Raw genomic sequence first — 11,607 nt, forward strand, 5'->3', positions numbered from 1 at the left:
CAGTTCTCTAATCACCCCAGCACAGGAACAGGAGTCAGGCAATCCACTTTCCTAAGACACTTTCCTAAGATACTTTCCAGGAGCTTAGCTGCTGACCAAGGTTTTAATAAGAACGGACTCTGCTGGTCTGTGGAGTTTCTCCTGCCTTCCAGACTTCTTGGTAGTCCAGTTCTTTTCTCTTCTGTATTTTTAAACTCCTTAGGTTTGAATATTCCATGGCAGCCAAAGTCAGGAAAGGCTTCTCCACCTCACAGTCACTGTTCCCATTTCTCCTTTGTCTTATGGCTCAAGAAAATGCTACCAAGAGCCTGGGGACCTGTGCAGTATGTGACATTCAGCCTCCTGGATTTGTCCTGAGCCCTTCACAGACAGGGACAATGTGATTTCTCTTCTTTTGCCCTGTGCATAGGGGATTACAGGTGATTATTTGTGGTTCTTCTCACAGAAAATGTGAGGCTGGGGATTAAATTGATTGCCTCAATATATATTCATGCCCCCTGCTATTTTGTTGTTTGGGATATTTTATGATTCACCCAATGATTTTGTGTTCTCAATTAGAAATCAATGGGTTGAATACCTGCCAGGAAGTTCATGGTGTGGGGCGTGCTGCCCCAGAAACTTTTCCCCGAGACATTTGCTCTAATGGGCTTAAACCAGTCGGAGGACTTATTCATCTCGATGCTCTTGATGGGAAATCAAACAGTCTGGATGACTCAACTGAAGAAGTTCAGTCTATGGATGTGAGGTATGTTGATTTTTTTAGCATTTAACTGTTATCTCTTTCCCCCAGACACAACTGCCGACTGTTAGTTGATTTCTTCATCTTTTCCACAACCAAAGTAGGTTTGGTTGATATTACAGGAAAGCTATTGTGGCACTATCATAGAATCTTGGGTCAGGGTCCCTAGAAGCAGAGCCTGGGACAGGGATTCTCATGCATGCAATTTATTGGGGGAATGCTTTCAGGAGAAAGGGGAGGGAGGGACCCCAGCCCAAACAGGGGAGGGTGCCAAGCAAGAAAGTGGACTCATCTGATCTCCAGGAGCACTGGAGGATAAATTTTACACCAGAAAGTTGTCCCCCTGAGATAAGGAAGGTGGCCATTGTACACTGTATCTGTCTGTTATCAACTGTGGGCCATGGCAGAGTGTGGGGGCTGCCTGGGCCTGGGGGCACCCTTCAGTCAATGGCAGTTCTTCAGAGAAAGGGTGGAGCTGTGAGTCTGAGGCAGAAAACTCTGTCAGCAGCTGGTGGATGGGTATACCCACAGGTGAAGGGGAGCAGGGCAGACCACCAATAGGGTCCACCCACTATCTCCAGTGTTTTGGATTTAAATCAGTTTTGAATTGGAGACGTGATAAAGGAACTAGTGTCTGCCCAAATCCTAACTAAACACTTTAGGAATAATTCTTAAACTGGTCTCATGTTTGTGGATGACCCCAACTGGTCAGTACATCCCAGACAAAACGAGAACCCAGCAGGGGATTGGGGCAGAGGAGTTGGAATTGATAGCCCTCGTCAGGGAAGCAGAATGCTGGCAGGACCCCTACAGCCCTCCCCCCAGGTCTCCCTGGTTCTCGCCCCTCACCATCATGACAGGCTTCCTCTAAGTGGTACCACTCTCCTCCAGGAGAAAATGCAGAGGCATCTTAAGGGTTGATCCAACATCCCCCTTGCTGCCATGTTCAGCCAGCTGTGCTTATCATTTTATGCCTTTGTATTGAGGGGCAGTGGGTGGGATGCACACGATATGGCATTGGCCAGGGCTTCAGAAAGGAAACGGGCTTTGTGTGCACCCCAAGGTCTCCCTGACACCTCCTCTGTTTGGAGAGAAATGATGCCTGGAGGTGACTCCCAGACTTGTGGTGGCATTCTCTCTTCTCTGGGCTTGGGGACTCCAAGAATGTACGTGGGGAAAGGTGGAGACAGGGTGCTGTTTCCATCATCAGGCAGTTCTCCCAAGCCCCAGACACCAGAAGCGATGTTGGATCAGCTGCTGTCCTTTAAGTGCGTCAAGGCCAGGGAGACAGATCCTCTCTCTGAGCTTCTACTGTTCGAGTTTTTCTAGGTTCTTTTCTAAGATCTTATCCAAGAAGAAAAGAACAGAAGAATTTGGCAACAGCCTTACTCTGACAGTCAAGAGAGACTCCTGGGGAACTTCCGGGCCAAGATGGCAGCTTAGCAATGTGAGCGTTTTAGTTGGTCCTCCAGAACAACTACTAAATAACCAAGAACAATACAGAACAGCTCCTGGGGCCACGTCAGTGACCGAACACACAGCGTACCCCAGTCTGGACCAGCTGGACCGGCTGCGAGCCCCCCCAGAACCATTAATTTCCCAAGCCGCATCGGCTGGCACCCCTTCCCCACAGGCTGCTTCCCAGAGGGGAAAGGAAAGAGACTTTACCAGCAGCAGGGGCTGAGCCCAACCAAACACCAATTGTGGAATTAATGAACAAATTCTGACTACCAAAAATAGGCCCCCAGCTCAGGTGAACCTGGTCAAAGCAGAGATCACTCATTTTTGCCTTAGCGTCAAGGGGGCAGGGCTGATGGAAAAAGAAAAAAAAGAAAAGAAACGTGTTTTTGTGGCTGTGTTTCTACAAAGGCTTGACTGCCTTTGGATACAGTGGCAGGGCTTCTAAGGCTGCAACTGCCCCCCGCATAGGCAGAAACAAGCTCATTTGAGGGCTTGTCTGGAGCCTGTGCCTTCCCCAGGGGAGGGGTGAAGCCCAACTCAAGTGGAATCTCTCCCTCAAGGAATTCAGACCCCTGGGCTTGGTAATTTGAAGCCATTAAAACCAGCCTACAATCTCTCCTCTGTCTCCACCATGCCTCCAGCAGGGACAGTCTGCCAAAGTTAAAGGTACCACATCATCTTATGCTGGTGGGACCTGCAGGCAGACAAGCACCACATACTGGGCAGGAGAAGAAAAACAGAGTCTAGAGACTTCACAGGAAAGTCTTTTAACCTGCTGGGTCTCACCCTCCGGGAAAGCTGACGCAGGTGACTCCTCCTGATAGGAGGCCAGTTTGGTCTGGGAAAATCCAGCTAGGGTCTATAATACCTTAGTAGACAGACCCTCCTAAGGGTGGGGGGGGAAAGCACCATACAAGCAGGGCAAGAAACAAGAAAACAAGAACTGAAAAATTCTCCTCTGTTAAGTTAGAGGTCCAGAAAAAGCTGAACTGAATAGCAAAGAGCAGATAGACAACAAATTCATCCAGCAAGAAAACCCTAGATAAAAGAAGTGAAAGCAGTCTCCAGAATAAACTAATTAAGGTAATTAAATGCCTAGACACTAGCAAAAAATAACAAATCATACTAGGAAAATTGAAGATATGGCCCAGTCAAGGAACAAACCAACAATTCAAATGACATACAGGAGTTGAAACAATTAATTCAGAATATATGAACAGACATGGAAAACCTCATCAAAAACCAAATCAATGAATTGAGGGAGGATATAAAGAAGGCAAGGAATGAACCAAAAGAAGAAATGAAAAGTCTGAAAAAACAAATCACAGAACTTATAGGAATGAAAGGCATGGTAGAAGAGATGAAAAAACAATGGAAACCTACAGTGGTAGATTTTGAGAGGCAGAAGATAGGATTAGTGAACTAGAGGACGGAACATCTGAAATCCGTCAAGAAACAGAAACTGTAGGGAAAATAATGGAAAAATATGAGCAGGAACTCAGGGAATTGAAAGATAATATGAAGCACACGAATATACGTGTTGTGGGTGTCCCAGAAGGAGAAGAGAAGGGAAAAGGAGGAGAAGAACTAATGGAGGAAATTATCACTGAAAATTTCCCAAATCTTATGAAAGACTTAAAATTACAGACCCAAAAAAAAAGAAAAAAAAATTACAGATCCAAGAAGTACAACATAGCCCAAAGAGAATAGATCCAAATAGATGTACTCCAAGATATTTACTGATCAGAATGTCAGAGTTCAAAGAAAAAGAATCTTTAAAGCAGCAAGAGAAAAGCAATCCATCACGTACACGGGAAGCCCAATAAGACTATGCATAGATTTCTCAGCAGAAACCATGGAGGCAAGAAGACAGTGGGATGATATATTTAAATTATTAAAAGAGAAAAGCTACCAACCAAGAATTCTATATCCAGCAAAATTGTCCTTCAGAAATGAAGGAGAAATTAAAACATTTTCAGACAAAAAAATCACTGAAAGAATCTGTGACCAAGAGAACAGCTCTGCAAGAAATACTAAAGAGAACACTAGAGACAGATACGAAAAGACAGAAGAGAGAGGTGTGGAGAAAAGTGTAGAAAGGAAGGCTATGAGTAAAGGTAAAAAGAAGGAAAATTAGATATGACATATAAAATCCAAAAGGCAAAATGGTAGAAGAAAGTACTACCCATGCAGTATTAACACTAAATATTAATGGATTAAACTTCCCAGTCAAAAGACATAGACTGGCAGAATGGATTAAAAAACAGGACCCATCTATGTGCTGTCTCTACTCAAAGGACATGAGGGCGAGGACACAAATGGACATTTGCACACCAATGTTAATAGCAGCATTATTTACAATTACTAAGAGATGGAAACAGCCAAAATATCCATTAACAGACGGGTGGCTAAACAAACTGTGGCATATACATACGATGGAATATTATGCAGCTGCAAGACAGAATAAAATTATGAAGTATGTAACAACATGGATGGACCTTAGGGACATTATGCTGAGTGAGATTAGCCAAAAACAAAAGGACGAATACTGTGTGGTCTCACTGATATGAACTGACATTAGTGAATAAACTTGGAGAATTTTGTTGGTAACAGAGAACATCAGGAGATAGAAATAGGATGAGATATTGGGTAATTGGAGCTGAAGGGATACAGATTGTGCAACAGGACTGAATTTAAAAGCTCAGAAATGGACAGCACAACTACCTAACTATAATACAATTATGTTAAAACACTGAATGAAGCTGAATGTGAGAATGATAGAGGGAGGAGGGCTGGGGGCATAACTGAAATCAGAAAGAAAGATAGACGATAAAGATCAAGATGATATATTCTAGGAATGCCTAGACTGTATACTGATAGTGACTAAATGTACAAACTAATTAAGTTTTTGCATGAGGAAGAACAAAGGAATGTCATTATTGCAGGTTGCAGAAAATAGATGGTATTTAATATTTTACAATTTCAACTAATGTGTGAGAGTAAAGCAAAAAATGTTTACTTGGTACAAAATTTATATTTTGACTAGGGCATTTCCTAATATAACTTATGTAGATAGTTGGTTGAACAACATAAGTACACGGGACTTTGGGTAGGACATGAGATTTTGTTGATTTGTCCAGAGTGATGCCCCAGTGAATCCCAGAGTGATTTGATCAGTGAGTGGAAAAGTATTTGCAAAGTCCCCTTCGGGGAATGGTGAGAACAGGGAAAAAATTCAACCTTCCCAAGTTGAATCCTCAATATTCTCACAAGCCGTGTGGACAACCAAAGCTATAGTCTGAGCCCCCCCAGTCTTGGGGCTTGTTCATATGAAACTTAATCCCACAGGAGATAGGTCAAGCCTACTTAAAATTAAGCCTAAGAGTCACCCCCAAGAGAGCCTCTTTTGTTGCTCAGATGTGGCCTCTCTCTCCAGCCAACACAACAAGCAAATTCACCACCCTCCCCCATCTATGTGGGACATGACTCCCAGGGGTGTGGACCTTCCTGGCAACGTGGGATAGAAATCCTAGAAGGATGTGAGGCCCAGCATCAAGGGATTCAGAAAACATTCTCGACCAAAAGGGGGAAGAGTGAAATGAGACGAAGTGTCAATGGCTGAGAGATTCCAGAGTCTATCTAGAGGTTATCTTGGAGGTTATTCTTACGCATTAAGTAATATCACCTTGTTATCCAAGATGTAGTGGAGAGGCTGGAGGGAACTGCCTGAAAATGTAGAACTGTGTTCCAGTAGCCATGTTTCTTGATGATGATTGTATAATGATGTAGCTTTTACAATGTGACTGCGATTGTGAAAACCTTGTGTCTGATGCTCCTTTATCTACCTTGTCAGCAGACGAGTAGAACATGTAGAATAAAAATAAATAATAGAGGAAACAAATTTTAAAATAAAAAAAAAAGAGAGAGACTCCTGGGGACAGGACCCCAAATCCCAGCCCACCACTCATCTGAGCCTGGCTTTCCTCATTTGTACAACACAACGTGCTCCCAGCTGAAACAGTGATGAAGCTCAGAAAGAAGAAGAGAAAAAAAAAAACAGGCTTGTGGGGCAGGAGAAGCAGCAGCAGTGGGTGAGAAACAGGGCCTCACTCTGTAGGGAACTCTGTGGATCGCAGTGGTCATCATTAGCAGTGGCCCTTGACCTTAACTGAGCTCTACCTCCCAGCAGCTCCCCCTCAGACTCTTCCCCAACACAATCATGTTCACACTGCTAGAAGCCCCATTACAGAGAAATGTTTATTTTTCGCATTCTACAGCTTGTGGTAGTGGAGGAAAAATAGTTTGCCCAAGGCCATGCTGCTGGGAAGGCACAGCCCCTGGGCACCCTCTGGGGACACGCACATAGAGTCCTGTGTCATTTAGGGTCCTTCCTCAGCTCACTCATAGCTTTTAGCCTTTGCTTTCTGATTTGGTTTCTCATCATCAAGGTTCTCTACTGCGGTAGAGTGCTGGTGCCTTGTGGGTTTTATTTTCTCAGTCTTCACAGTTCCATTCAGTCCACTTCTGTTTTCTCATCCACCGGGGCCTATGACCACCAACTATGAGGTTGGAACTGACTTGTGTTTTTTACCCTGTGTTACACATGAACTCTGACTCTCAATCCATCTTCTCTAGAGTAATGGAATAGAGTAGATTAACAAAAATGCTACAAAAAGAACTAATAGGTTATACTGTGTTCTCCACTCCTCCCACTTTCTCTCCTACTTTCTCCCTCCCTCCGTCTTTCTTTCTCTCTCATGTCTTCTAGTCCCGTTTCAAAAGAAGAACTTATCTCCATCCCAGAATTTTCCCCAGTGAGTGAAATGATTCCTGGGGTATCTCTGGACCAAAACGGAAGTGGCCATGCCCGAGCACTCCAAGACCTCTTAGATTTCACTGGCCCCCCCACGTTCTCCAAGAGGTCCAGTGAGAATCTCAGCCTGGATGACTGTAACAAAAACCTCATCGAAGGATTTAACAGTCCTGGCCAAGAAAACACTCTGAACACCTTCTGTTGACAAATACAGCATCCCTTTAGTGAAAGGTACCATCTTTTGACAAGATTCTAAGTCCTTAACTCTCAAACTGGGATTTGTGGAAATAGGACAGACATCACTTGGCCTCCTAGATGGCCAGTTTTACTTGAAAGATGCAAATAGTAATGTATGTATGATATGTGTTGTGGCACACACAAGAATCGAGATGGATTCCAAGTAAATCCTTTATATGAGCCCCTTTGTAGCAAGACTGAGAAGCACTGGCTAAAGGTTTGACCATGAGTAGTTTTGAGTGGCACCTGCACCTTTTCTAGAGGCAAGAAGAGAAGGCTTTAATAGTGTGGCCAGACATTGTTAGTGAAGTGGTCTTCCCCCTAGTTTTACTCAGTGATATCTCACATTCTGTCTGGAATCATTCATGTGTGTTGAGGAGTGTTGGGCCAAGTACCTTGCTCCTCTGTTGACAGGTCCTGTATTCTTACAAATGAAACATCTGTTCTTAGGTCATACCCAAAGTGCTTCTAGAAGCACTACTCATCTGAGTTGGTTACATCTGTAGGTTTTATCCACCCTCCATTTTGGTGCACTTGGTTATATACGCTGCACATTTATTTGATTTACTTCAGTTTGGGGCTTTTTCATTTTTGAATAATGAAAACACATCATTAGAGTCTGTCCTCAAATTCCATCATAACTGAATAATCCCTATTGCTCCTCCCATTTTAGGTTCTAAAAAATATTTTTTGATTCTCAGCAGTCTTTTGGTCACTCCTCTGCTGGAACAGAATTTGTACCGCCTGTAATGATTTTGGCCAGCGTTTTAGTTCCCAAACAAAGAAACAGGTTGGGGAGGCCACCTAGTTGGGGCACTGTGTTTTGTGTACTTATTTCCACCTGACCTCAGCTTGTGGCTGGGGACAGCATGTTTTAGAGTTTCCTTTTCTCAGTTTTTGGGAAAGCAGTTATGGTCATCTCACACGTGAGAGGGAAAGAATATGTGACAGGTCATTTTTAGAGTTAACTATCCTAATTTGGACAAAGAAGGATAGTTTGTCCTTCTTGGACACTTAAATTATTTAACTCACTTAAGCATTCTATTTCCCTGACAGTTACTTGACATTACTTATTACGAGGTGGGTTTTTTTTGTTGTTGTTGGTAGCATACCTTGACTTAATTAACTTCCCTTCAGTTCACTTACCTATTGAACTGTGAGGACAAGAAAATCCATAAGACTTAGAAAGTATTCATGGCTCCTCAAATCTATTTCCTGTGTCTCTTAAAGAAGTGCAAAATGCCCGTTGCAAAAAAAAATCTCGACTGAACAATTTTGTTCACACTGCTTGTATATTTTCATTTGTGATATAGTCTAGTGCTGAAGGTCTTCTCCACCAGAGGTTGGTACCTCCCCTGCTTAGGGGGTGCTGCAACATGTGCTGGTGGTTCTTGTGACATGGCTGGGGGGAGCACTGGCATTTGGAAGGCACACCTCAGGGCATTAACCATCCTGAAGGTTTTAGGACAGTCCTGTACAAGGAAAATCTGACTGACATAAGAAAAATAGTCCTATAAAAAAATGCTGTGCCACTTCTGTTGAGAAATGCTGTGTGAGCCGAGTGAAAATAAAATGACCAAGAAGGTAGAAAGTCCCATACTCAATAACTTTAGTGAGAGAAAATAGATATTACACATGCAAAATACTGGTCTTCTTTTGTTGCTCTCACCTGGTTTTGTTTTTGACTTGACACAGGTGGTGTTTGGAGAACCCGTGAAGCTGCTGGTTAGTGAAATCCCAGCTGCTGGCCATCTGAAGAAGCTTCTGTTATCCTTAGCCTCTGGATTCCAAATGATTCACTCTGAATATAATTGTATTCCTAGGTAGTATGTCAAACATTGGCCATGCTTGAGACTTTTGCCTTGTTGGGCTTTAGCGAAGTTTCATTTTACAGTTCTATTTACAAGCTTCAGCTGCTGGTAAAGCACTTCCTGTACTTCTCTATTATCATAGTGATCTTCTGAATAACCTAAGTGATGCCAGCTTGGAAATTTATTCTATATTCATCCTTATTCCCAAAGTTGGAGCACATAAGCCTTTAGATGTCTTTTCCTGTAAATATTGTAGACACTTACCCAAACTCTACTTAATCATATGCAGAACTTGAGCTGCGTATCTCTTTGTCTTTGTTTAAAAGAAGAAATTCGGGAGCTCTCCCTTCTCCCCCCTCCCAGGGTTTCTTTGTTGGAAGATACGATCAAGAAACCCTTCTTTATTATTAAGCTTAGCTACCTGCAAAATGCATTGCCCTGCATTACTCATTTGAGGCTAAAATAATAAGTTTGGTTGAGTTAGGTAGTTATTAAACAGTGTATAGTGATTTCTGTTCTATTACATATATACTTGGGCAACTGCATATAACTAGGACCCTTTCATGTTGCACCTTAAACCCTCTGAATTGTACTCCCTCCAAACCATTCAGTGGCTTTTGGATTGAATGAATGAATGATGTCTCATTTATGGGTAGTTGGTTGGTTTTCATGTTGTTGCTATTATTTTTCTCTTGGGTCTTGAGAGTTTTGTTTGTTTGCTCAACTCTAATAAAGCCAGACATAAATGACCAGTGCTCTGAAACAATGGGGCTCTGAGTGGGACCCAGTAGGTCACTTTAGCATAAAAACATCTGGATGAGGGAAAAATAACACGAGAATGTGTACTCCACACATTTTATACCATATAATGATGTGTTCTATTACTTTCAGTTCTTGCAGTATAATTTGGTTTTTGAATTGAGATGATCTCTTTGAAATATATATATTTTTTTTACTTATACAATAAATGGTTTGGAAGGACCCATAATTCTGAGAGAAGTTTGCAACCAGAAGGTATAAAGAAGTCTCAAATAGTGATCTTGTTCATGTGCTTTTAAAACCAGCTACAATTTAAGAATTTATTAGTTATGGAAACTGTGTATGTTTGTGTATGTGTATATACCTAATAAAATACATACCTCCAACAATGCAGTGTCACTGATCTTGGAATATCGGGTAAAAAAAATCCCTTTGATGACAAGCACACAGAAAATGATAGCATGGTTGAACTGCCTCGCCATCTTTCCTGCAGCTTTATTTTGCTAAGTGTTTGTCTCTTTGTGATCCATTGTACCTCACACAGCCGTTGTGACTGTGGTGATGCCTCATTTGCATGATGTGTACATTATGTTTAACATGAAATACATTTTCACTCAAGAGTCTGATGGCTCCCTAGTGTTTTTTTGTTTCTGTAAATTTGGTGAAGAGATATGCCAAAACCAAACCGAGTTTAAAAAAATCTTTGGGGGTTGAGAGGGAGGGGGAGAAAGAGGGAGGGAGGGAGGAACCAATATGGTTGTCTTTTCCCTGTGAAACTCATTAAAAAGTCCTACATGTGCTTGTTACATGTGTGAAGTGTTACAAATTGAAGGCATTGTGGAAATATGCTTATTAAGTGATCAGCTTTCCCTAGAACACAATGAACATTTCTGCTATTTTTTCATACCCCAAGGCAGAGATATTTCTAGCTGTCTAAGATGAAATGAACCTTAGTGTAATCTATGAATGCTTTTCAAATAGCAGTTTATCATTTAAATAAAATATCATGGGAATGTTGACCCTTCTTTTTAAGTAAACTGAAATCCAGACCAGCTGTTTTGTATCTCATTCAAGGGCTTGTCCACAGCAAAGGAGATGGTACCTGCCAAGACCAAGAGCCAGGTTGGCAGGGCAGAATGAGAATAAGGATGACAGACCCACTGTGGTAACTTCTGGGCTGCCGTCTCTCAAGCTGAGGGCCCAGTTAACACCCCACACTCCACCTCTGCTGATAGAGGCTCTGGTCAGGGCATGGGAGTAAATATTTTGACCACTTCCATATGCGGGCCTCTGACAGTGGCATTAGTAGTAGCTTCTGTTATCATAGGCTCTAGCCATAGGGTCTCCAAGGGTGACTGCTTATTCCTAAGAATAATTTCTAGTTTGTAAGAGCATTCTTATTTTTTCCTGAGTATGTGCATGTTTCCCATTAATCAAATGCTTTTGTATACTAAATTTAGAAATCAGGCTTAGTATAAAGAATTCATTTGTTTCTAATAAATTCTTTATACTAAGAGTATTCTAATGAGGTATACCTATCACACTGGGCACAATGCAAGAAGCCCTCCATTCCCACGCCTCGGCATTTTTCAGGAAGTACAGATAAAGATAGAAGAAAATGGAATGAGCACTCATAGAAGTATTAGAAAGGAGAAGCTTTCCAGATACTCTTTTTCTGGGTAAACCCAAGAGAAACACTGAAAAATTATTAGAATAATTTCATAGGGGAGCCAACTAGTAAATAAGTAAAAGTATAGTTTTCTTACACATTGACAAGCAGGAAATAA

At 42.0% G+C, this 11,607-nt stretch overlaps 1 protein-coding gene across 7 annotated transcripts in view; it reads left to right on the forward strand.

The window, feature by feature from the left end:
• Positions 1–10,437, forward strand: part of MAP7D2 (MAP7 domain containing 2) — a 121,835-nt gene extending 111,398 nt beyond the window's left edge. For 6 of the 7 annotated variants that reach the window (XM_077146733.1, XM_077146737.1, XM_077146736.1 and 3 more), the window contains 3 exons: positions 559–745; positions 6,969–7,244; positions 8,946–10,437. In XM_077146733.1, the coding sequence (XP_077002848.1) occupies positions 559–745; positions 6,969–7,218 (437 nt within the window). In that variant the 3' untranslated portion in view covers positions 7,219–7,244; positions 8,946–10,437. The remainder of the gene's footprint in view (positions 1–558; positions 746–6,968; positions 7,245–8,945) is intronic. The other variant, XM_077146739.1, reaches the window with a different exon arrangement.
• The last annotated feature ends 1,170 nt before the right edge of the window (positions 10,438–11,607 follow it).

The sequence above is a fragment of the Tamandua tetradactyla genome, chromosome X (genome assembly GCF_023851605.1).
Source record: "Tamandua tetradactyla isolate mTamTet1 chromosome X, mTamTet1.pri, whole genome shotgun sequence".
NCBI classification, from domain to species: domain Eukaryota; kingdom Metazoa; phylum Chordata; class Mammalia; order Pilosa; family Myrmecophagidae; genus Tamandua; species Tamandua tetradactyla.